General features: G+C 42.9%; 1 protein-coding gene across 1 annotated transcript in view; it reads right to left on the bottom strand.

The window, feature by feature from the left end:
* LOC126210262 (trichohyalin-like) overlaps window positions 1–27,957 on the bottom strand; it is a 255,624-nt gene that overhangs the window by 154,010 nt on the left and 73,657 nt on the right. The window contains exon 5 of the mRNA XM_049939452.1: window positions 15,925–16,011. Coding sequence (XP_049795409.1) covers window positions 15,925–16,011 — 87 coding nt within the window. The remainder of the gene's footprint in view (window positions 1–15,924; window positions 16,012–27,957) is intronic.

Here is a 27,957-nt window from a genome sequence, read left to right as displayed (position 1 = left end):
CAGAAGAAATACTGAATTTAATTGATGAAAGGAGAAAATATAAAAATGCAGTAAATCAACCAGGCAAAAAGGAATACAAACGTCTCAAAAATGAGATCGACAGGAAGTGCAACATTTCTAAGCAGGCATGGCTAGAGGACAAATGTAAGGATGTAGAGGCTTCTCTCACTAGGGGTAGGATAGATACTGCCTACAGGAAAATTAAAGAGACCTTTGGAGAGAAGAGAACCACTTGTGTGAATATCAAGAGCTCAGATAGAAACCCAGTTCTAAGCAAAGAAGGGAAGGCAGAAAGATGGAAGGAGTATATAGAGGGTTTATACAAGGGCGATGTACTTGAGGACAATATTATGGAGATGGAAGAGGATGTAGATGAAGACGAAATGGGAGATAAGATACTGCGTGAAGAGTTTGACAAAGCACTGAAAGACCTGAGTCGAAACAAGGCCCCGGGAGTAGACAACATTCCATTAGAACTACTGACAGCCTTGGGAGAGCCAGTCATGACAAAACTCTACCATCTGGTGAGCAAGATGTATGAGACAGGCGAAATACCCTCTGACTTCAAGAAGAATATAATAATTTCAATCCCAAAGAAAGCAGGTGTTGGCAGATGTGAAAATTACCGAACTATCAGTTTAATAAGTCACAGCTGCAACATACTAACGCGAGTTCTTTACAGACGAATGGAAAAACTGGTAGAAACGGACCTCGGGGAAGATCAGTTTGGATTCCGCAGAAATGTTGGAACACGTGAGGCCATACTAACCTTACGACTTATCTTAGAAGAAAGATTAAGAAAAGGCAAACCTACGTTTATAGCATTTGTAGACTTAGAGAAAGCTTTTGACAATGTTAACTGGAATATTCTCTTTCAAATTCTGAAAGTGGCAGGGGTAAAATACAGGGAGCGAAAGGCTATTTACAATTTGTACAGAAACCAGATGGCAGTTATAAGAGTCGAGGGGCATGAAAGGTTGGGAAAGGAGTGAGACAGGGTTGTAGCTTGTCCCCGATGTCATTCAATCTGTATATTGAGCGAGCAGTACAGGAAACAAAAGAAAAATTCGGAGTAGGTATTAAAATTCATGGAGAAGAAGTAAACACTTTGAGGATCGCCGATGACACTGTAATTCTGTCAGAGACAGCAAAGGACTTGGAAGAGCAGTTGAACGGAATGGACAGTGTCTTGAAAGGAGGATATAAGATGAACATCAACAAAAGCAAAACGAGGATAATGGAATGTAGTCAAATTAAATCGGGTGATGTTGAGGGAATTAGATTAGGAAATGAGGCACTTAAAGTAGTAAAGGAGTTTTGCTATTTAGCGAGTAAAATAACTGATGATGGTCGAAGTAGAGAGGATATAAAATGTAGACTGGCAATGGCAAGGAAATCGTTTCTGAAGAAGAGAAATTTGTTAACATCGAGTATAGATTTAAGTGTCAGGAAGTCGTTTCTGAAAGTATTTGTTTGGAGTGTAGCCATGTATGGAAGTGAAACATGGACGATAACTAGTTTGGACAAGAAGAGAATAGAAGCTTTCGAAGTGTGGTGCTACAGAAGAATGCTGATGATAAGGTGGGTAGATCACGTAACTAATGAGGAGGTATTGAATAGGATTGGGGAGAAGAGAAATTTGTGGCACAACTTGACTAGAAGAAGGAATCGGTTGGTAGGACATGTTTTGAGGCATCAGGGAATCACAAATTTAGCATTGGAGGACAGCGTGGAGGGTAAAAATCGTAGAGGGAGACCAAGAGATCAATACACCAAGCAGATTCAGAAGGATGTAGGTTGCAGTAGGTACTGGGAGATGAAGAAGCTTGCACAGGATAGAGTAGCATGGAGAGCTGCATCAAACCAGTCTCAGGACTGAAGACCACAACAATAACATGTATCTTTGAAACAGTGACTGCTATTTCTGTATTGAATCTTGACGACTATGGACCACCGTTACTTGTTTCTTATTTCTGGTGTTCCTTTCTTCTTCCTAGTACTTTTTCAGTTTTTAAGTCTGTTCCTTAGTGAATATTTTTATGTACTTAGTGCTTTTCCTTTTCTTGAAAAACGTCGGGCCTCTTAATTTAGTTTCTGGTGTTCTCCTTTTTTCTGGATATCTATTACAGAAAATTCATTTGTACTTTCCGAATCACTAATTGAATCTTCCTTCTTTTTTAAGCTTTCCGTTGTTGAAGTACTGCAATATTTGTTTACGCATCCTGTTTTCCTGTTTCCCTCATTTTTTATTCCTCAAAGGAAAATCTCCGAATTTTGTCTGACACTTTTTGGGCTTTTGCTACTGGGTTCGTTGTTGCTTCTTAGCAAGTTTTGCCCATCTTCATCAGATTACGGATCAAGATTTTTTTAAGAATTTTTCTCTATTTTTCTGCATTTTCTCCATTTTTCCTACTCTGAGTAACGTAATATACTCTGTTGGTTTGACTCCTCGAGGTCTTATTACAGTGGTATAATATTTAGATACAGAAGCCTTTGCAGAGCATTCAGTCACAGACTTTTAGTCTGTGGTATGATTTGTTTCTTTATGCTGTTCTTTCATCTGACTGACATCTCCTTTATCTTAGATTTTTGTAACTTTGTTGAGCCTCTCAAAGTCTATTTATAATTATTTTGAGGCACCTAGTGTGTTACTTATTTCTACTTGTACGTCGTTATTTTTAGGTCTGTTTCCTAACAATTTTTCTGTATAATTTCTCAGAAATGAGGCAGAATTTGTGTATCTCGTAAATATCGCTAGGTCACTAGCGAAAGAGAAACTGTTGGTTTTGACTCCTTTAGTTTTTGGTCCTAGTTTTATCTCTGTCTTTCGTAGTGCTTCTTACCACTCTCGGATGATTTTTACTTTTTAAGCCACACGTAAAAAACGTGGGTGACGGTTCATCTTCCTGCCTCACACCTGTTATTGTTTAGAATGATTCGGAAATTTTTGCAAAAATTTGAGTTAAGATTACCTGTTTGTGAAGGATTCCTTGAACAAGTAATTAACTTCGTGATCAATACCGAATTCATGGAGTGTGGGAGTGAGCCTGATTTGTCAATGGAATTATTTGCCGTCGTACAGTCATCAAAAGTGATGACGTATTGTGTTTTGTCAGTGTGTAGTGTCGGATTATGTCTTACACGGGGTGTTTCCATGAGGGTGATGTAGCCTTTAAGGTTGTTGTTGTTGCGGTCTTCAGTCCTGAGACTGGTTTGATGCAGCTGTCCATGCTACTCTATCCTGTGCAAGCTTCTTCATCTCCCAGTACCTACTGCAACCTACATCCTTCTGAATTTGCTTAGTGTATTCATCTCTTGGTCTCCCTCTACGATTTTTACTCTCCACACTGCCCTCCAATACTAAATTGGTGATCCCTTGATGCCTCAACACATCTCCTACCAACCGATTCCTTCTTCTAGTCAAGTTGTGCCACAAACTTCCCTTCTACCCAATCCTATTCAATACCTCCTCATTAGTTATGTGATCTCCGAATTTTTCCTTTGTTTCCTTTACTGCTCGCTCAATATACAGATTGAATAAAATCGGGGACAAGCTACAACCCTACGGTCAGTATTGCCTCACGTGTTCCAACATTTCTACGGAATCCAAACTGATCTTCCCCAAGGTCGGCTTCCACTAGTTTTTCCATTCGTCTGTAAAGAACCCGCGTTAGTATTTTGCAGCCGTGACTTATTAAACTGATAGTTCGGTAATTTTCACATTTGTCAACACCTGCTTTCTTTGGGATTGGAATTATTATATTATTCTTGAAGTCTGAGGGTATTTCGCCTGTTTCATACGTCTTGCTCACCAGATGGTAGAGTTTCGTCATGACTGGCTCTCCCAAGGCTGTCAGTAGTTCTAATGGAATGTTGTCTACTCCCGGGGCCTTGTTTCGACTCAGGTCTTTCAGTGCTTTGTCAAACTCTCCACGCAGTATTATATCTCTCATTTCATCTTCATCTACATACTCTTCCATTTCCATAATATTGTCCTTAAGTACATCGCCCTTGTATAAACCCTCTATATACTCCTTCCACCTCTCTGCTTTCCCTTCTTTGCTTAGAACTGGGTTTCTATCTGAGCTTTTGATATTCATACAAGTGGCTCTCTTTTCTCCAAAGGTCTCTTTAATTTTCCTGTACGCTGTATCTATCTCACTCCTAGTGAGATAAGCCTCTACATCCTTACATTTGTCTTCTAGCCATGCCTGCTTAGCTATTTTGCGCTTCCTGTCGATCACATTTTTGAGACGTTTGTATTCCTTTTCGCCTGCTTCATTTACTGCGCTTTTATATTTTCTCCTTTCATCAATTAAATTCAGTATTTCTTCTGTCACCCAAGGATTTCTACTAGCCCTCGTCTTTTTACGTACTTGATCGTCTGCTGCCTTCACTACTTCATCCCTCAAAGCTACCCATTCTTCTTCTACTGTATTTCTTTCCCCCATTCCTGTCAATTGTTCCCTTATGCTCTCCCTGAAACTCTGTACAACCTCTGGTTTAGTCAGTTTATCCAGGTCCCATCTCCTTAAATTCCCACCTTTTTGCAGTTTCCTCAATTTTAATCTACAGGTCATAACCAATAGCTTGTGGTCAGAGTCCACATCTGCCCCTGGAAATGTCTTTCAATTTATAACCTGGTTCCTAAATCTCTGTCTTACCATTATGTAATCTATCTGATACCTTCTAGGGTCTACAGGATTCTTCCATGTGTACAACCTTCTTTTATGATTCTTGAACCAAGTGTTAGCTATGATTAAGTTGTGCTCTGTGCAAAATTCTACCAGGTGGCTTCCTCTTTCATTTCTTACCCCCAATCCATATTCACCTACTACGTTTCCTTCTCTCCCTTTTCCTTCTGACGAATTCCAGTCACCCATGACTATTAAATTTTCGTCTCCCTTCACTATCTGAATAATTTCTATTATTTCATGATACATTTCTTCAATTTCTTCGTCATCTGCAGAGCTAGTTGGCATATAAACTTGTACTACTGTAGTAGGCGTGGGCTTCGTATCTATCTTGGCCACAATAATGCGTTCACTATGCTGTTTGTAGTAGCTTACCCGCATTCATATTTTCCTATTCATTATTAAACCTACTCCTGCATTACCCCTATTTAATTTTGTGTTTGGAACCCTGTAGTCACCTGACCAGAAGTCTTGTTCCTCCTTCCACCGAACTTCACTAATTCCCACTATATCTAACTTTAACCTATCCATTTCCCTTTTTAAATTTTCTAACCTACCTGCGCGGTTAAGGGATCTGACATTCCACGCTCCGATCCGTAGAACGCCGGTTTTCTTTCTCCTGATAACGACGTACTCCTGAGTAGTCCCCGCCCGGAGATCCGAATGGGGGACTATTTTAATGGTTCAAATGGCTCTGAGCACTATGGGACTCAACTGCTGAGGTCATTAGTCCCCTAGAACTTAGAACTAGTTAAACCTAACTAACCTAAGGACATCACAAACATCCATGCCCGAGGCAGGATTCGAACCTGCGACCGTAGCGGTCTTGCGGTTCCAGACTGCAGCGCCTTTAACCGCACGGCCACTTCGGCCGGCGGGACTATTTTACCTTCGGAATATTTTACCCAAGAGGACGCCATCATCATTTAACCATACAGTAAAGCTGCATGCCCTCGGGAAAAATTACGGCTGTAGTTTCCCCTTGCTTTCAGCCGTTCGCAGTACCAGCACCGCAAGGCCGTTTTGGTTATTGTTACAAGGCCAGATCAGTCAATCATCCAGACTGTTGCCCCTGCAACTACTGAAAAGACTGCTGCCCCTCTTCAGGAACCACACGTTTGTCTGGCCTCTCAACAGATACCCCTCCGTTGTGGTTGCACCTACGGTACGGCTATCTGTATCGCTGAGGCACGCAAGCCTATCCACCAACGGCAAGGCCCATGGTTCATGGGGGGGGGGGGGGGGGGGGGCGAAGATACATATAACTCTAAAACATTAATGGGCCTATGCATTTTTTTACACTAACACACTCACTTCATTCACCAAACATGACATTAAATCTCAATTTGATTACGCGGTCCTTAATATACTTAAATTTAAGTTGACCAGTCGGTTTTTAGCTGTTATACGAGGCACCTTGCTACAAATGAAAAGGTGGAAGGGCCGAGTTTATTGTTCCGTTTTCGTCCAAATAATGGGAGACGCACTCTTAGATTACACGTAGATCCGCTAGTAACCGAACCACTGAGGGAGCCGTCCCAGCAACTGCCTCGCAAAGGATTTAGGAAAATCCTGTGTATGAACCCGCCTGCTCTGAATGCGATCAAAGTGCTTGCCTCGATCTGAGAGTCAGTTTTCTCATACAGTTATGTACTCTATAAACCATTCTGGGTGATCGATGTTTCATAATTAATCATTCCGTGTCACGTACGGATAGAGGAATTAGTCTCCGCATACATCAGCTAATCTTTCTTATCACGTACTTAATACTCTGAAGTGAAATATGCGAGAGAGACAACAGAACTCCAATACGTGTTGATTTAGCTTTAGATTATCGAACAGCGCACAAAGAGAAGAACTCAGTTTTATTCCTGCAATTTAGATTTAAAGATACGTGAAGGGAGAACGGATGATCAATAGGCGTCAGTTTTCAATATCTTTCTTCATCACTTTCGAAGGAGAATTGTACTTATGGGTCAGTGGCTGATAAAATATTTATTTTGGAAAAAGAAAGTCTAGGTGTAGTTTTATTCTTTATATTTTATTTAGTTGTGTTTCATTTTTTACAACTAGTTTCTCGATCGTTCCTGTAAAAAACCACTAAATTAAGAGTGCTTTGACCTTATCGCCCTCAGTTCTTAGGTACATCTGCTATATCAAACTTTTAAGTTTTTCTGGTTCAGAAGATAAATTAAAATCGCTGTGTCTGATTGTTGCACGTATTTTATACCATGTGATTTCTGTGGATCACTTGTTTCTGTTCCTGCATGTTCGTAGAAGGTGACAGAATCTGCTTGAAGAAAGCCGTTTATCGCAGTGATCGAGATAGAAAGTTCTGTATGTTTTCAGTAACTTTGGACTAGGATATGTTTATAATATACAGTAATACGGTGACATACCCTACTGCATCGTACAAGTCGTTGCTTATTGACTCACAACACTAGAGAAACATATTTTTTTCCCCGGTGTATCGCTGGGTCTACATACGGCGACGACCTATACTTCAACAATACAGTGGCAGTTTTCATAATTTTTGGGTTTTTACATTGATTTTTGTAAGAAAATATCTGAGTTATTTTCTAACAAGAATAGTATTCACTTTGAAAATGAGCTAAAATTTTGGTGACGCATACAGCTTTTTTAAAATTTGATATTTTTGTCTTATTTTCTCCCGGAACACCGCATTGATATTCACTGAGATGGCGGAAGTCATGAGACAGTGACATGTTCATATACACAAGGTGGTAGTACCGCACACAGATCTACATCTACATCTATATGGTTACTCTGCAATTCACACTTAAGTGCCTGGCGGAGGGTTCATCGAACCATTTTCATACGTCTTCTCTACCATTCCACTCTCGAATGGCGGGTGGGAAAAAGGAACATCTAAACCTTTCCGTTCGAGCTCTGATTACTCTTATTTTATTTTGATGATCATTTCTCTCTACGTAGGTGGGTGTCAACAAAATATTTTCGCATTCGGAAGAGAAAGTTGGTCATTGAAATTTCGTAAATAGATCTCGCGGGAAAGAAAACCGCCTTTGTTTCAGTGACTGCCACCCCAACTCGCGTATCATATCAGTGACACTCTCGCCCCTATTGCGCGATAACACGAAACGGGCTGCCCTTCTTTGCACTTTTTCGATGTCCTCCGTCAATCCTACCTGATAAGGATCGCACACCGCGCAGCAATATTCCAGCAGAGGACGGCAAGTATGATGTAGGCTGTCACTTTAGTGGGTTTGTGGCACCTTCTAAGTGTCCTGCCAACAAATCGCAGTCTTTGTTTCACCTTCTCCACAATATTATCTATGTGGTCTTTCCAATTTAAGTTGCTCGTAATTTTAATTCCTAGGTATGTAGTCGAATTGACAGCCCTTGGATTTGTGCGATTTATCGTATACCCAAAATTTATCGGATTTCTTTTAGTTAAAAAAAATGGTTCAAATGGCTCTGAGCACTATGGGACTTAACATCTATGGTCATCAGTCCCCTAGAACTTAGAACTACTTAAACCTAACTAACCTAAGGACAGCACACAACACCCAGTCATCACGAGGCAGAGAAAATCCCTGACCCCACCGGGAATCGAACCCGGGCGTGGGAAGCGAGAACGCTACCACACGACCACGAGCTGCGGACTTTCTTTTAGTACCCATGTGTATGACCTCGCACTTTTCTTTGTTTAGTGCCAATTGCCACTTTCCGCACCATTCAGAAATTCTCTCTAGATCATTTTGTAATTGTAACTGATCGTCTGATGATTTTACTAGACGGTAAATTACAGCGTCATCTGGAAACAACAATTATCACCTAGATCATTTATGTAAATCAGGAACAGCAAAGGGTCTATGACACTACCTTGCGGAACGCCAGCTATATCTTCTGCTCTACTGGATTATTTACCGTCTATCACTACGAACTGCGGCCTCTCTGAGAGGAAATCACGAATCCAGTCGCACAACTGAGACGATACTCCATATGGACGCAATTTGATTAATAGTCGCTTGTGAGGAACGGTATCTTCTGGAATTCTAGGAATATGGAATCGATCTGTGATCCCTTGTCGACAGCACTCATTTCTTCATGGGAACAAGAACGATATTTTCTGAATCCGTGTTGGTTATGTATCAATAAGTCATTTTCTTCAAGGTGATTCATAATGTTCGAGTACAGTATATGCTCCAAAATCCTACTGCAAATTGAGATCAGTGATGTGGGTCTGTAATTCAATGCTTTACTCCTATTACAAGGTATAAAAGGGCTTTGCATTGGCGGAGCGGTCACTTGTACTCAGGTGACTTACGTTAAAATGTTTCCGACGTTATTACAACAGCACGACAATAATTAATAGGCTTTGAGCGTGGAATAGTAGTTTGAGCTAGACGCATGGGACATTCCATTTCGGAAATCGTTATGGAATTCAATATTTCGAGATCCACAGTGCGAATAGTTTGTCGAGAATACAAAATTTTAGGCATTACCACTATCCACGGACAATGCAGTGGCCGATGACCTTCACTTAACGACAGAGAGCAGTGTCGCTTGCGTAGAGTTGTCAGTGCTAACAGACAAGCAACACTGCGTGAAATACGAGGTGTGGCTAGGAAAAAACCGGACTAGTACTGGTGAAACAATAAAAGGAATGCAATAAGGCTGAAAGTCGCGTGGCCTGTCACGTGACTCTCGCTCCGCCTTCTGCTCGAGTTTCATCTGCCTCCTGCACTCAGTCTGCCCGTGGCGTCTGTTTTAAGTAGTTGACGTTTTGTCTGTGCGTCGGAAAATGTTGATTGTACAGAAAGAACAGCGTGTTAACATCAAATTTTGTTTCAAACTAGGAAAATCTGCAAGTGAAACGTTTGTAATGTTACAACAAGTGTACGGCGATGATTGTTTATCACGAACACAAGTGTTTGAGTGGTTTAAACGATTTAAAGATGGCCGCGAAGACACCAGTGATGACACTCGCACTGGCAGACCATTGTCAGCAAAACCTGATGCAAACATTGAAAAAATCGGTAAACTTGTCCGACAAGATCGCCGTTTAACAATCAGAGCAGTGTCTGAGTTAACAGGAGTTGACAAGGAAAGTGTCGAACAAGTTTACCGATTTTTTCAATGTTTGCATCAGTTTTTGCTGACAATGGTCTGCCAGTGCGATTGTCATCACTGGTGTCTTCGCGGCCATCTTTAAATCGTTTAAACCACTCAAACACTTGTGTTCGCGATAAACAATCATCGCCGTACACTTGTTGTAACATTACAAACGTTTCACTTGCAGATTTTCCTAGTTTGAAACAAAATTTGATGTTAACTCGCTGTTCTTTCTGTACACTCAACATTTTCCGACGCACAGACAAAACGTCAACTACTTAAAACAGACGCCACGGGCAGACTGAGTGCAGGAGGCAGATGAAACTCGAGCAGTAGGCGGAGCGAGAGTCGCGTGACAGGCCACGCGACTTTCAGCCTTATTGCATTCGTTTTATTGTTTCACCAGTACTAGTCCGGTTTTTTTCTAGCCACACCTCGTAACCATAGAAATCAATGTGGGACGTAAGGCGGACGTATCCGTTTGGGCAATGCGGCGAAATTTGACGTTAATGGGCTACGGTAGCAGACGGCCGACGCGAATGCCTTTGCTAACAGCACGACATCGCCTGTAGCGCCTCTCCTGGACCGAGCGAGGTGGCGCAGTGGTTAGACACTGGACTCGCATTCGGGAGGACGACGGTTCAATCCCGCGTTCGGCCATCCTGATTTAGGTTTTCCGTGATTTCCCTAAATCACTCCAGGCACATGCTGGGATGGTTCCTCTGAAAGGGCACGGCCGACTTCCTTCCCCATCCTTCCCTACTCCGATGAGACCGATGACCACGCTGTCTGGTCTCCTTCCCCAAACAACCAACCAACCAACCATCCTCTCCTGGGCTCGTGACCATATTGGTTCGACCCTAGACGACTGCAAAACCGCCGGCCGAAGTGGCCGTGCGGTTAAAGGCGCTGCAGTCTGGAACCGCAAGACCGCTACGGTCGCAGGTTCGAATCCTGCCTCGGGCATGGATGTTTGTGATGTCCTTAGGTTGGTTAGGTTTAACTAGTTCTAAGTTCTAGGGGACTAATGACCTCAGCAGTTGAGTCCCATAGTGCTCAGAGCCATTTTTTTTTTACTGCAAAACCGTGGCTTAGTGAGATCAGTACCGATTTCAGTTGGTACGAGCCGATGGTAGTGGTGAAGTGTGGCGCAGACCCCAAGAAGCCGTGGACCCGAGCTTTCAACAAGGCATTGTGCAAGCTGTTGGTGGCTACATAACCGTGTTGGCTGTGTTCACACGGATAATTGGCTTGAAGTGGTTATGTTCGGCTAATTGGAGACCATTTGAGGCCATGCATGGATTTCATGATCCCAGATGATTGAATTGTCACCAGGCCACAAATGTTCGTGACTCGTCTGCAGAATTCTGTACAATTGGCCAGCCAGACCTACGCAGACATACGGGGTGTTCAAAAAGTCTCACCGCAGCGCCGTATGATTGTTAGTGTGCCTGAGTTACTTCCCTCCAAGTGGACTCTGCCAACATTCAACTGTTTCGTTTATCTCAGCCAGCGTCAGTAGTATCGTTGGTGTGTGTCGTTACGTGTTGGCGTGAACGTTTAAGTGTAGTTCCTTTGTCGGTTTGTTTCGTTTCTGTCACTGTTAAAATGCTAACCATTGAAGAACAATTGTTCAAAGCTGGCCGCAAATACACAGCTTCAGTTAGTCAAACCTTTAATTCAGTTTTCCCGGAGACAACACTCCCACATCGCGACACTGTGCGGGATTTAATTATCAAATGTCGAAGTACGGGTTCAGTGACAGATGCACCGAGAAGTGGTCCTCCTAGCGTTTTGTCTGAGGATAAACTACTCGATATTTCCTATAAAATGACCATGAGTCCGAACAAGTCAGTAAGAAAACTGGCCCAGGAAATCGATGTTAGTGTCGTAACGGCCCACACAGCTGTAAGGAAAAAATTAGAACTTTTCCCATACAAAGTGACAGTCGTGCAAGAACTGAAAAATACTGATCAAGGCAAGAGACTACATTATTGTGAATGGTTCAAAAATTTCGTCCAACAAAATGGAAGGGATATTCTTAACGAAACTTTTATCACTAATGAGGCATGGTTTCATTTATCCGGGTACATGAACTCACAAAATTCTCGTATGTGGAATACTGCAAATCCATTCTGTATTCATGAGGAACTACTTCATTCTGTGAAAATAGGAGTTTGCATTGCAATTTCTAGAAGTCGGATTGTGGGTCCCATATTTTTCAACTAAACAATAAATGCACAACCATACTGCAGTGATATTATGTACCCATTCATAGCAGAACTTGTGTTAAGTGAAATACTGAACGGTTATTTTTAACAAGATGGTGCAAACGCGCATACAGCTCGAGTTTCAATGTCACTGCTTCCTGATATTTTTGGTGATCGCATAATTTCACAGGGACTTTGGCCTCCACAATCGCTTGACCTAACACCACCTGACTTTTTCTTCTGGGGTGCAGCGAAAACAGCTGTCTACAAAAACCGTCTAAAATCCATCGATGAATTGAAAACTGCGATATCAACTTTCACTGCTTCTGTTACAGAAGAAATGTTACAGCTTGTGGTTGGAAACATGATTAGACGAACTGAATTGCGTATTCAACAATAGGAGGGATACTTTCAACATTTAATGTGAAAATTTGTAAGTAAAAATGAACATTCGATGAATTAATAACTTGTATTTCACTGAGTTTCGTTTCAGTATATTCACTGCGGCATACGGCACGCGCGGCTAACAATCATATGGCTCTACGGAGAGAGTTTTTGAACACCCCGTATATACTTGGCAGTTCTGTAGTCACGTTGGATTGACAGGCTGAACGGGTCCCGTGAAGCTTGCCAACCTAGCGGAATCCCAGACTGACCTGCTTTAGCCACTGCGCTTTAGAACGCGTGCACTCTTAATGTTTACGGAGGAGACAATGGCAGGCAGGGCTTGTACAACAGCCTGTAGTAGTGTGGGGACTCGCTAATACAGGGTGGTTCCGTCAAAGTGCTACAGACGTTCTACACTCCTGGAAATGGAAAAAAGAACACATTGACACCGGTGTGTCAGACCCACCATACTTGCTCCGGACACTGCGAGAGGGCTGTACAAGCAATGATCACACGCACGGCACAGCGGACACACCAGGAACCGCGGTGTTGGCCGTCGAATGGCGCTAGCTGCGCAGCATTTGTGCACCGCCGCCGTCAGTGTCAGCCAGTTTGCCGTGGCATACGGAGCTCCATCGCAGTCTTTAACACTGGTAGCATGCCGCGACAGCGTGGACGTGAACCGTATGTGCAGTTGACGGACTTTGAGCGAGGGCGTATAGTGGGCATGCGGGAGGCCGGGTGGACGTACCGCCGAATTGCTCAACACGTGGGGCGTGAGGTCTCCACAGTACATCGATGTTGTCGCCAGTGGTCGGCGGAAGGTGCACGTGCCCGTCGACCTGGGACCGGACCGCAGCGACGCACGGATGCACGCCAAGACCGTAGGATCCGACGCAGTGCCGTAGGGGACCGCACCGCCACTTCCCAGCAAATTAGGGACACTGTTGCTCCTGGGGTATCGGCGAGGACCATTCGCAACCGTCTCCATGAAGCTGGGCTACGGTCCCGCACACCGTTAGGCCGTCTTCCGCTCACGCCCCAACATCGTGCAGCCCGCCTCCAGTGGTGTCGCGACAGGCGTGAATGGAGGGACGAATGGAGACGTGTCGTCTTCAGCGATGAGAGTCGCTTCTGCCTTGGTGCCAATGATGGTCGTATGCGTGTTTGGCGCCGTGCAGGTGAGCGCCACAATCAGGACTGCATACGACCGAGGCACACAGGGCCAACACCCGGCATCATGGTGTGGGGAGCGATCTCCTACACTGGCCGTACACCACTGGTGATCGTCGAGGGGACACTGAATAGTGCACGGTACATCCAAACCGTCATCGAACCCATCGTTCTACCATTCCTAGACCGGCAAGGGAACTTGCTGTTCCAACAGGACAATGCACGTCCGCATGTATCCCGTGCCACCCAACGTGCTCTAGAAGGTGTAAGTCAACTACTCTGGCCAGCAAGATCTCCGGATCTGTCCCCCATTGAGCATGTTTGGGACTGGATGAAGCGTCGTCTCACGCGGTCTGCACGTCCAGCACGAACCGAACGCTGGTCCAACTGAGGCGCCAGGTGGAAATGGCATGGCAAGCCGTTCCACAGGACTACATCCAGCATCTCTACGATCGTCTCCATGGGAGAATAGCAGCCTGCATTGCTGCGAAAGGTGGATATACACTGTACTAGTGCCGACATTGTGCATGCTCTGTTGCCTGTGTCTATGTGCCTGTGGTTCTGTCAGTGTGATCATGTGATGTATCTGACCCCAGGAATGTGTCAATAAAGTTTCCCCTTCCTGGGACAATATATTCACGGTGTTCTTATTTCAACTTCCAGGAGTGTAGAATGATGGAGAAGGATAAAGTTATCAGAATGAGGCAAAGGACCGTGTACAGGAAACTACCGAGTCGAAATCTTAAGGGAAACTCGCTCTGATATTTCCGTCAGTGGACCAGATCTACAGGTACTGTTATTGATAAGACAATGGGGTAGTCAACTTTCAGAGGTGATATTATGGACCAAACATAGGCTCTAAAATGCTTACCTTAAGAGTTACGAGCACTTGTTCACCTTCGCTACTATAAAACACATCTGATCTCCTGCAAGACCTTTGGTTTCCATGTATTTTTGGAGGAGCTACTACGGATCAAAGCAAAAAAAGTCCAGTAAATATGGACACTGAAATCTATACTGTTTACATACATCTACATCTAAATCTACATTTATACACCGCAAGCCACCCAACGGTGTGTGGCGGAGGGCACTTTACGTGCCACTGTCATTATCTCCCTTTCCTGTTCCAGTCGTGTAATGTTCGCGGGAAGAACGACTGCCGGAAAGCCTCCGTGCGCGCTCGAATCACTCTAATTTTACATCCGTGATCTCCACGGGAGGTATAAGTAGGGGGAAGCAATATATTCGATACCTCATCCAGAAACGCACCCTCTCGAAACCTGGACAGCAGGCTACACCGCGATGCAGAGCGCCTCTCTTGCAGAGTCTGCCACTCGAGTTTGCTAAACATCTCCGTAACGCTTACCAAATAACCCTGTGACGAAACGCGCCGCTCTTCTTTGAATATTCTCTATCTCCTCTGTCAATCCGACCTAGTACGGATCCCACACTGATGAGCAATACTCAAGTACAGGTCGAATGAGTGTTTTGTAAGCCACCTTCTTTGTTGATGGACTACATTTTCTAAGGACTCTCAATGAATCTCAACTTGGCACCCGCATTACCAAAAATTAATTTTATATGATCATTCCACTTTAAATCATTCCATACGCATACTCCCAGATGTTTTACAGAAGTAACTGCTACCAGTGTTTGTTCCGCTACCCTATAATCATACAATAAAGGATCCTTCTTTCTATGTAGTCGCAATACATTACATTTGTCTATGTTAAGGGTCAGTTGCCACTCCCTGCACCAAGTGCCTATCTGCTGCAGATCTTCCTGCATTTCGCTGCAATTTTCTAATGCTGCAACTTCTCTGTATACTAAAGCGTCATCCGCGAAAAGCCGCATGGAACTTCCGACACTATCTACTGGGTCATTTATGTATATTGTGAAAAGCAGTGGTCCCATAACACTCCCGTGTGGCACGCCAAAGGTTACTGTAACGTCTTAGACGTCTCTCCATTGAGAACAACATGCTGTGTTCTGTTTGCTAAATTCAATCCAACCACACAGCTGGTCTGATGTTCCGTAGGCCCTTACTTTGTTTATCAGGCTACAGTGCGGAACTCTATCGAACGCCTTCCGGAAGTCAAGGAAAATGGCATCTACCTGGGAGCCTGTATGTAATACTTTAAGAGGTATGAACAGTTTTTCATCTTTACTACTGTGCAGGCAAGCGTTTTAGATCCCCTGTTTGCTCGACATTTTTCTCTTTTATTTTGGACGATACTACCTCCTCCCAAAACCAGAGAACCAGAGAGCTTGCACTAGAAGAGGTCCACAGCCAGAGGTATCAGAACGATTTTCGCTTACAACTACAGCTGCACATACGATAAAACTGAGCATTCGTGTCTCACCTGCTTCCCCAGTTCCTCCCTGGCGTTTGGTGAGAGCTCCGCCACAGCCTCTGGTTTCTTCTTGTTTCGAGGCTCAACAGTCGCATACTGGAACACAGAAGACGGACTCAGTCATCACCATTGCGAAACCTTCTCACAAGTAATACAGTTAAACAGATTCACTCGCAAACACCAAGGAAGTGCAAGTATAATTATTGAGAGTGTTCCTGACATTATGAGGTTCGGCTAGTACAGCTTAACGCGCTGCGCAGTAGCTTGCGAGACGGCGAGCGAGGGAGACCTGGACCGAACCCACCTCCGGAAAGGCTCAAAATCATGAAATGTTCAATTTTTACTTTTTTGCGTTTTCTCAATCTGCAGACTATTACCTTTTAATAGATATATAATTTATTCAATTCCGAAAACTACAACTATTTTTAAATTTTTTTTGAAATGTGTTCTACATGGGCGTGACCCACTGTGGCGCTGTTACACTGCTGTCAAATGGTGTTATTATTAACGTCCGTGTAACTGGTGAAGTGTACACTCATAAGCATAGTCTGCCTCATGCAATAATGGAGGTGATAAAACCTATTTTCAGAGACTTAGCAGCACCTGAACTGTTGAAAAAGTGTATTCACGGAAAAACTCAAAACCCCAATGAAAGTGTAAATAGTGTTATATGGTCGAGTATCCCCAAGACTGTATTTGTTGGAATAGAAACACTTCACTTTGGTGTGTATGATGCTGTTGCGACTTTCAATGATGGCAACATTGTAAGGTGCAAGGTATTTAGAAATATGGGAATGAAGATAGGTTCTAACATGGTACGAGCGATGCTTGCTTTAGACAAGGAACGCCTTCGGGCTGCAGACAGGGCTGTAAAGAGTCTAGAAATACAAGCAAGAGTAAACAGGAGGACGAACAAGAGGAAGCTGGAGGAGGAGTTTGCAGAGGATGAAGATAATCCATCCTATGGACCTGGGATGCACTAAAAAGTTAATCCAATCTTTGTCGCTCGATTCCCAAACCTTTTATTTTCTCATACTAATTACATGTTTTCTAAGGATCTTCCAAACATATTTGTTTCAAACTTTCAGTAAATGTTACACAGTACCTTCTGCATAATTTAAAACAGCCTTTTTCCAAAAAACTGTATATTTTTGAATATATAAATAAAAAATTGCAAAAAAATGTGAATTTTCATTACAATTGAAAAAAAATCATCTTTAATAACTGAACTAAAATTTTGTAAAATCCCTGTGTTAAGTTGTAGCCCATATTCCAATAAATAATCTGTAAAAAGTTCAACTTCCTACCTCAAATACTTTGTGAGGAAAGATGTAATTTATAAGCGTTATTTTAACATTGCAAGTATAGGGCGTTCCGGAGCCCCTTAACAGACGAAGTCACCCGCGCAAAGTTCACTCGTTTCGCAAACAGATCACGCGAACAACTCCCCTCTCTTAGGTTAAGTGCCCATTACACCAACAGGAAGAGCGTCAGACCAGAAAAATCAAAATCAAACGAATCTTATGAAATAATGAAGAACACCAGAAACCGTACGATCCACCCACACTTTGGTGTTTCGTTTACAAAAGGCGAGCCGGGGCCGACTATCAAATCGACAACTCACATTCGTAAGTCAACACTTATCTTGTCGTCACTCGTTTTACCTAGGTTGCGAGTCCTTGCCTTCAGTTCATGGTTAGTTGATTTTAAATTTACACTACTGGCCATTAAAATTGCTACACCACGAAGATGACATGCTACAGACGCGAAATTTAACTGACAGGAAGAAGATGCTGTGATATGCAAATCATTAGCTTTTCGGAGCATTCACACAAGGTTGGCGCCGATGGAGACACCTACAAAGTGCTGACTTTACGAAAGTTTCCAACCGATTTCTCATACACAAACAGCAGTTGACTAGCGTTGCCTGGTGAAACATTGTTGCGATGCCTCGTGTAAGGAGGAGAAATGCGTACCATCACGTTTCCGACTTTGATAAAGGTCGGATTGTAGCCTATCGCGATTGCGGTTTATCGTATCCCGACATTGCTGCTCGCGTGGGTCGAGATCCAATAACTGTTAGCAGAATATGGAATCGGTAGGTTCAGGAGGGTAATACGGAACCCCGTTCTGGATCCCAACCGCCTCGTATCACTAGCAGTTCTGTTTACAGCGTCATGACGGTCTCATCCGTGTTTGGCGACATCGCGGTGAACGCACATTAGAAGCGTGTATTCGTCACCCGGTGTGATGGTATGGGGTGCCATTGGTTACGCGTCTCGGTCACCTTTTGTTCGCATTGACACCACTTTGAACTGTGGACGTTACATTTCAGATGTGTTACGACCCGTAGCTCTACTCTTCATTCGATCCCTGCGAAACCCTACATTTCAGCAGGATAATGCACGACCGCATGTTGCACGTCCTGTACGGGCCTTTCTGGATACAGAAAATGTTCGAATGCTGCCCTGGCCAGCACATTCTCCAGATCTCTCACCAATTGAAAACGTCTGGTCAATGGTGGCCGAGCAACTGGCTCGTCGCAATACGCCAGTCACTACTCTTGATGAACTGTGGTATCGTGTTGAAGCTGCATGGGCAGCTGTACCTGTACACGCCATCCAAGCTCTGTCTGACTCAATGACGAGGAGTATCAAGGCCGTTATTACGACAAGAGGTGGTTGTTCTGGGTACTGATTTCTCAGGATCTATGCACCCAAATTGCGTGAAAATGGAATCACATGTCAGTTCTAGTATAATATATTTGTCCAATGAATACCCGTCTATCATCTGCATTACTTCTTTGTGTAGTAATTTTAATGGCCAGTAGTGTATGTATGCCTTGTGGTCTTCAGTCCGAAACTGGTTTGATGCAACTCTCCACGCTACTTTGCCTTGTACAAGCGTCTTCATCTCTTGGTTTTCATCTAATACTTTTACCGCCCTACACTTACCTCAAACACTAAGTTGGTGATCCCTTGACGTATCAGAACGTGCCCTATTAACCGACCCATTCCTCTATTCAGTTTGTGCCACAAATTTCTTTTCTCCCCTGCTCAAGAATTATGACGTTCTTGGAAAATGAACAGCTCCTCTATAAAAATCAACATGGATTCCGCGAACAGAGATCCTGCGGAACTCAGCTCGCTCTGTTCCTCCGTGAGGTCCACAGCGCAGTGGACAACGGCGCTCAGCCTGATGCCGTGTTCCTTGGTTTCAGTAAGGCTTTTGACATCGTCCCGCACTGCCGTTTAATGAAAAAACACGAGCTTACGAAGTATCGGAGAAGACCTGCAATTGCATTCAAGACTTTCTTGCAGATAGAACTCACCACGTCGCTCTTAACGGAACTAAATCAACTGATGTGAAGGTAATATCCGGAGTACCACAGGGAAGTGTGATAGGACCGTTTCTGTTCACAGTGTATATAAATGATTTAGTAGAAAGCGTCGGATGCTCTTTAAGGCTATTCGCAGATGATGCAGTTTATACCAAAGTAGCAACGCCAGAAGATAGTAAGAATTTGCAGAACGACCTGCAGAGAATTAATGAGTGGTGCAGACTCTGAAAGTTGGCCCTGAACGTAAATAAATATTACATATTGCGCATACACACCAAAAGAAATACACTGCTGTACAGCTACATTATTGATGACAAACATCTGGAGACAGCGTGCGCCGTAAAATATCTAGGCGTAACTATCCAGAGCGACCTTAAGTGGAATGAACATATAAAACAGATAGTGGGAAAAGCAGACATCAGACTCAGGTTCATCGAAAGAATCTTAAGGAAATGTAACTCATCCACGAAAGAAGTGGCTTATAAGGCGCATGTTCGCCCGATTCTTGAGTATTATTCATCTATCTGGGATGCCTATCGGGTAGGACTGATAGGGGAGATAGAGAAGATCCAACGAAGAGCGGCGCGTTTCGTCACGGGATCGTTTAGCTGGCGAGAGAGCGTTACGGAGATGCTAAACAAACTCCACTGGCAGACGTTACAAGATAGACGTTGTGCATCACGGAGAGATTTACTATTGAAATTTCGGGACAGCACTTTTCAGGAGGAGTCAAACAACATATTACTTCGCCCCACATACATCTCGCGAATTGACCACGAGGAGAAAATTCGAGAAATTAAAGCCAATACAGAGGCTTCCCGACAAACATTCTTCCCACGCGCTATTCGCGAGTGGAACAGGGTTGGATGGTTCAGATAGTGGTACCAAAAGTACCCTCCGCCACAAACCATTAGGTGGCTTGTGTAGTATGATGTAGGTGTAGATATATATTCAGTTCCTCCTCATTAATTACACGATCTACCCACCCACTCTTCATTATTCTTCTGTAGCACCACGTATCTAGAGCTTGTGTTCTCTTCTTGTCTGAACTGTATATCGTCCACATCTCAGTTTCATACAAGGCTACACTCCACACAAATACGTCCAGGAAAGACTTCCTAAGACTTGAATCTGTTTTCGATGTTAAGAAATTCCTCTTCTTCAGAAACGCTTTTCCTGCCATTGCAAGTCTACACTTTACATCCTTTATGCATAGCCATCGTCAGTAATTTTGCTACTCAAATATCAAAACTTACACACTACAGTTGGTGTCTCGTCGCCTAATCTAATTCCCTCAGAATTCAACTACATTCAGTTGCCCTTGTTTGGCTTTTGACGACGTTCATCATAAACCCTGCTTTCGTGACACTACCCATTCCGCTCAACTGCTCTTCCAAGTCCTTTCCTGTCTACGACCGGATTACATGGTCGTCAGTAAACCTCAAAATTTTTGTCTCTTGTCCCTGAACTTTAATTCCTACTCCAAATTATTCTTTCGTTTCCTTTACTGCTTGCTCGATGTACAGATTGAATAACATCGGCGTTAGGCTACAACCATGTCTCACTCCCTTCTCAACCACTGTTTCCCTGCCACGTCCTTCGACTCTTAACAGCAGCCTGGCTTGTGTGCTTTTTGTATACAAATATTTTCTTCCTGTTTTTAATCCCTGTTACAACCACAATTTCAATTAGTGCATTAAAGTGAACATTGTCAAAAGCTTTCAACTGATTTTCTCCGAGGTCTCCGTCAACCAATTTTTTCATTCTTCTGTGAATAATTAAACTGATAGTTTGGTAACATTCATATCTATCAACACCTGCCCTTTTTGGAACTGGAATTATTACATTCTTATTAAAGTCTGAGGGTATTTCACCTGTTTCATGCATCTTGCACGACAGGTGCAATTATTCTCTCATAGCTGCCTCGTCCAAGGGTCTCAGTAGTTGCGAGTGATTATCATCTGCTCCAGGTGCCCTATTTCGACTTTACGCTTTCAGTTAAACATCTCTCTGAGTATCATTTCTCCAATCTCATCTTAATCACCTTCTTTCTTCGCCTTCTACAATATTGCCTTCAAGTTCATCTACCTTGAATAAGATTTCTGTATATTCTTTCTTCCTTTTAGTTTTCCCTTCTTAGCTTAGTACAGGATCTCAGTTTCAGGTCTTGATATTCGTGTAGCTATTTCTCTTCTGTCCAAAGCTGTCTTTAATTTTTGCATAGGCCGCGTCTATCTGTCCTATAGTAATGCATGGTTCGACGGCCTTACATTTATCCTCTAGCCAGTCCTGCTTAGCAATTTTGCACTTTTTGTCAACCTCATTTTGTAGACGTCTGTATTCTTTTTCGCCTGCTTTCTTTTTTCTGTTTTCTGTTTTCTTCAGTTAGATTCACAATTCCTCTGTTATCCAAGGATTACTGATAGGAGTCGTCTTTTTACCTATTTGATCCTCTGCTGCCTTCATAATTTCTTCTCTTAAAGCGGGTATTCGTGTTCTACTGCATTCTTTTCCGTGTTTCATTCAATCGTTGCCTAATGCTCCCTCTGAAACTCGGAACAATCTTTGGAATGTTTAGATTATCTAGGGCTCATCACCTTAATTTAATACTTCTTTATAAATTTAATTTACAGTTCATAGCTAATAAATTATAGTCTGAGTTCTCATCTGCCATTGGAAATGTCTTACATTTTAATACATGTTTTCGAAATCTGTCTTACAATTATACAGCGGCTCCATGTTTGCAAATATATAGCGACTTCATGTCTACAATTACATAGCGAGTCCGGTCTCTTGCAAGCTTACAACATTGTTACATGATCTTTAAACCAAGTGTTAGCAATCATTAAATTGTGGACTGTGCAAAATTCTGCCAGATAGCTTCGTCTTTTATTTCTTTCCCCCCAGTCCATATTCTCCTACTATTTTTTCCTTCTCTTCCTTTTCCTAGTATCCAATTCCAGTTCCTCATTTCAGTTTTCGTCTCCCATAACTGTCTGAAAAATATCCTGTATCGCAACATAAAGTCTTCGTATCTCTTCATCATCTGCGGAGTTAGTTGGCATATAAACTTGTATTTCTGTGGCGAGTGTTGCTTTCGTGTCTGTCTTTTCTGCGATAAAGCACTTTCCCATATTGTTATTCATTATTACGGCTACCCCTCCATTACCTCTATTTGACTTTGTATGCATAATCCTTTATTCACCTGACCGGAACTGCTTTTCTACTTGCCACCCCATTTCACTAATTCCACTATATTTAACGTGAACCCATCCATTTACCTTCTTAAATTCTCTAACATATTTTCGCGAATAAGGGATCCAACATTCTTGCTCAAATCTGCAGATTGCCAGTCTAGTGTTTCCAGATTACGTTATCCTCCTGAGTAGACCCCGTTCGGAGTTTCGAGTGGGTGGCTATTTTACGCCTGAAAATCTTTCCGAACACGATGCCATCATGCTTAAACCATGCAGTAGACTTGCACATCTTCCAGAAAAATAACGGCTGCAGTTTGTCGTAGCTTTCAGCTATTCGTAGTAGCAGTATAGCAAGGCCACGTTGAGTAATGTTAGAAAGCCATATCAAGACTCTTTTTACTGCAGTTACTGAAAAGACGGCTGCCCTGTTCACGAAACACATATTGTATCTGGCCTCTCAACAGATACCCTTCCATTGATACGGCTTTCTGAATCGTTCAGGAACGTAAGCCAACACACCTCGATAAGGTCCATGATTCACAGAAATTTATAAATAAAAACAAAACTTTGCCTCATCTTTGCTTATTATCATCGGGAAGAAACTAAAAATTGCTCCACTTCAGTATGGTTACATCTCATTGTTGCCATAAAACTGTCTAGAACAACAGAATGTCCAAAACTACTGCTCCCGTCAATCTGCTAGTAACTCGCCTAATTCACTGAAGACTCTCCAGAGCTGCCCATTTAAAATTGAGGCGACTACGTTTAAATGGCGGCTTGTGACGTCATTCTTATAGTATCAAACAAACTATACGTTAGAATTAGAAGCTGTCTCATGAAACAATTAACTGTGTATAAAATTTCCAGTTATGCTGAAGGCAAATTTGTCGTATGATTCACTGGAGCAAACTAGTATTCGAAGATCTTCCCAGATTAATGATTAAGTCTTGTATGCTGATCTTGTTTACAATATACTGATTGAGCCTGCATATCACGGGTATAGAAGGGTTTCAAACATACAAAAACAATAATTAGCACAAAAATTTCAAAATACAAACCAAACAAAATCAGTTTCCTATATACACCACACGATTGCATTTTCATCACATATTCCAAATCTATGCTGGGATTTTTCTAAGGCAAATTATCTCATAAACTGGGATTGTCCTTAATCAGTATACCCTAAGTAGCATCAAATGAACGCGAGACACGCGAAAAAAAGTAAATATACTTTTTATTATTTCAAAAGTAATCTCCATAACTGTTAATATATTTCGTTCTCTGTGAGACAAGACGGTCAGTGCCTTCATGGAAAAATATTTGCGGTTGCCTAAAGAAACGAAGATCGTACCAGGCGTGCACCTTTTCGTCTGAGGCATATCGACGGTCACGAAAATCTTTCTTCGGGGCTCCAAAAATATGAATATCGCATGCCGAGAGATTGGGAAGTTTTCGAAATTTGTGGTAAGTTCCTATGGGAGCAAACTGCTGATGTCGTCGGTCCCTGGGCTTACACTCTGCGTAATCTAACTTAAAACTAACTTACGCTAAGGACAACACAGACACTCATGCCCGAGGGAGGACTCGAACCTCCGACGGGGGGAGTCGAGCGAACCGTGACAAGGCGTCTCAGACCGCACGGCAAGAGTCTGGGACTCTATGGAGGAAGTGTAAGGGCTTCCAGCAAAAGCTCTGTACTGTACTCGAAACAATCTCGGCAGGAAAAAGTCTGCCCAGACGTTGGGTAGCATGTATCGACTACTCTGCAGAAGCTTCGCTGGGAAGCCCTTATACATACTCCATAGATTGTCGCTCTTTCCCCATGCGATATCCTGTTTTTTTTGGAGCCCTGAAGAAAGACATTCGTGGGCCTTGCTTTGCTTCGGATGAAGAGGTGCACCCCTGGGTATGATTTCAGATCTGTGTGCTGCCGCAAGTATTTTTCCATGAAAGCACTGACCGTCTTGTCTCACAGTAAGATAAATGAAGTAACAGTTAAGGCGATTACTTTTGAAACATTAAATCTTTTTTCGTCTGTCTCGCTTTTATTCGACTGCCGCTTATAATACAGGGTTATTCTAACAAGGGAACCTCCCCATCGCACCCCCCTCAGGTTTAGTCATAAGTTGGCACAGGGATAGGCCATGAAAAACTGAACACAGATCAATCGAGAAAACAGGAAGAAGTTGTATGGAACTATGAAAAAAATAAGCAAAATATACAAACTGAGTAGTCTGTGTGCAAGATATGTCACATTAAGGTATGTGTTCACTGAGGAGCACCGTGGTCCCGTGGTTACCGTGAGCAGCTACGGAACGGAAGGTCCCTGGTTCAACCCTCCCTCGAGTGAAAAGTTTTAATTTTTTATTTTCAGACAATTATCAAAGTTCATGCACTCAGACATGATCAACTTTGCTCTCCAAAATTCCAGGACATGTTCAGATTTGCTTGAACACATGCAGGATTTGACGGTCTACACACGGAAAAACTTGAAAACGTTAAAAACGTTTGTTTTGACAGAGCACAGGGAAAACTGTGCGACTGTGAAACTGTTGCATTCATTTGTTGCCGTTTATGCGACAAACTCAATGTTTTCATCACTTTTTTGGGAGTGATTATCACATCCACAAGAAAACCTAAATCGGGCAAGGTAGAAGAATCTTTTTACCCATTCGCCAAGTGTGCAAGTTAGGTGGGTCGACAACATATTCCTGAAATGTGACGCACATGCCGTCACCAGTGTCGTATAGAATATTTCAGACGTGTTTTCCTGTGGAGGAATCGGTTGACCTATGAATTTGCGATCAAATGTTTTCGGTTCCTATTGGAGAGGCACGTCCTTTCGTCTACTAATCGCACGGTTTTGTGGTGCGGTCGCAAAACACAGACACTAAACTTATTACAGTGAACACAGACGTCAATGAATGAACGGTCAGATCGTAACTTTGCGAAAATAAAGTAAGTAAAATTTTTGCTTGAGGGAAGACTCGAACCAAGTACCTTTCGTTTCGCAGTTGCTCACTCTAACCACGGGACCACGGCGCTCTTCGTGTTATATAGTCCTAGATGTTGGATATGTTGCACTTGGACTACTCAGTTTGTATATTTTGTTTATTTTTTCATAGTTCCACACAACTTCTTCCTGTTTTCTCGATTGATCTGTGTTCAGTTTTTCAAGGCCTATCCACTGTGTCAATTTATAACTAAATCTGAGGGGGGTGCGATGGGGAGGTTCCCTTGTAAGTGATGGACCCATTTTCAAAACTTCGTATTTATTAAAGTACAAATCCTAAATGAACAAGCTTTATACCAATGAAAATAGGAAGTTTCGAAGTTTTTTCCGTAATGTTTGATATCAATATAATAGTTTGTAATTAATTAGTTTTTAATAATTATTTAGTGACAAATGTTATAAATGTTCATTATGGTTACCGTTGGCTTTACAGCAAACATCGATGCAGTAGTCAAACTCGTCCCTCACACCAAACCATATCTGCTGTTACTGAGTGCATGGCAACAGTGATCCGGTTCCAGAGATCGTTCTGAGTGGTTAGTAGAGGTGGGACACAAACAGCTTCCTTCACACAACCCCATAAGAAACAGTTGCAGGGTGTGAGATCTGGAGATCTCGGTGGCCAGAAGTGCAGAGCCAGGTCCTCAAGATCCCTGTGACCGATCCAGCGCTGAGGAAGGGAGTCATTCAAACAGCCTTGTACATCACGGTGCCAATGGGCACGGAGCTCCATCCTGTTGGAAAATGAAGTCCTGGGACTCTTCCATGACTTGAGGGAACAGCCATTGTTCCAACATGTACAGGTATGTGATTCCCATTACAATTATTTCTGTAAAGAAAAATTGTTCGTAAACCTTTGTACAGAATGCAGCACAGAACACTTTTGCTCTTTGGTGACTCTCTTTTGTGTTTCAATGGTGAATGTGGATTTTCCAAACCCCTTACCTGAAAAATATGTCTGTTGACTTTCCCATTAAGGTGGAATGTCGCTTCATCGCTAAAAATTACACGCTGTAGAAATGCGTCATCCTCCATCTTTGCTAGCACATAACCACAATATCCGAGACGCTTCTCTTTGTTTCTGGGGTTGTGAGCCTGCACAAGTCGCAATCGGTAGGGCTTGTACAGCAAACACAGTCTCAGAACTTTCCATACAGTTGGTTGGGGTATTCCAAGTTCTCAACTGGCTTTATTGGCAGACTTACTTGGACTGCGCACTTCTTGAATCCGTCGGATAACATTCTCTGACACACGCGGTCGGCCTGTGCTTTCTCCTTTGCCCACACTCCCAGTCTGTTTAAATTGCTTAAACCAACGACTAATGCTTTTGCGAGTTGGAGGCTGAATACCTAATTTGGCACGAAATACCCACTGCACTGCAATTTGAGACTCACTTTTCGTGAACTCAAGAATACAGAAAAACTTGTACTCCCCAGTCTCCATCTCACTCACAACTGACAGTGAAAAGGGCTGACGGCTCTATTGCAGCGAGAACTCTACGGGCCGCTTCTGAAACCATCACCTCCCGGACGCCCCGCCCGCCAAAAACTTTAAAACTTCCTCTTTTCATTGGTATAAAGCTTGTTCATTTTGAATTTGTACTTGAATACATAGGAGAAGTTTTGAAACTGGGTCCATCATTTACAATAACCCTGTAATTACGAAAATGACGTTCGGATGAAAGAAATTATCTCATATATTCAGGTAATTCGCTGTTGGTGTGGACTGTGGTACTTGGTTTAGCTGTGGTTATCGCTTACACTTCATAATCGCATCAGCAACCAACAAAGTTGAAACATCCGTCATGGATTTGTTATCCAGTGACTAGTCCACGTTCGAAATGACGGAGCTCTCCAGATCGACCCACTCTGCTGTGACGTTTCTCCAGTGGCAACACATTAGGCCACGCCTACTTTTATGTTCGCGGCGACGCCTCACGTGACATCTAGTGGTCAGTTCCGCATTAAATACGGGCGCTGGAATACTTTTGGTCGGGCAGTATAGATCGCAGTATCGGCGGCGTGCATTACATTATACGGCCCAGAGTTGGTCAATAAAGTACAATCGAGCAGCGAGTAGAGCGTCCTGGAGTGTCCCTAAGAGCTACAACACCAAGAGGAATTGCTTCTTGGCACGATAAATGTGTACATTTTTTTCACGGTCACATACTTTATTTACGAAAAAATACAGTCATATCACCAACAAGAATTACATTTTCACGTGCACCATGCCCTCTTATCAATACATAAATAGCCTCATCAGAGCCAACATCACATTGACCATGAGTTCTTGCAACAAAAGCTATATACGACAAAAATAAAAATGAACTTATATCTCTGTTATAACTTTCAATACACTCATGTTGTTTTCGTCTTCAGTCCAGACACTGGTTTGATGCAGCTCTTCAAGCTACTCTACCCTGTGCAAGCGTCTACATCTCCCAGTACGTACTGCAACCTACATCCATCTGAATCTGCTTAGTGTATTCATTT

Source organism: Schistocerca nitens, chromosome 10, assembly GCF_023898315.1.
Source record: "Schistocerca nitens isolate TAMUIC-IGC-003100 chromosome 10, iqSchNite1.1, whole genome shotgun sequence".
Classification (NCBI taxonomy): Eukaryota; Metazoa; Arthropoda; class Insecta; order Orthoptera; family Acrididae; genus Schistocerca; species Schistocerca nitens.
Note: the sequence above shows the minus strand (reverse complement) of the source record. Positions and strands in the feature narration are given on the sequence as shown.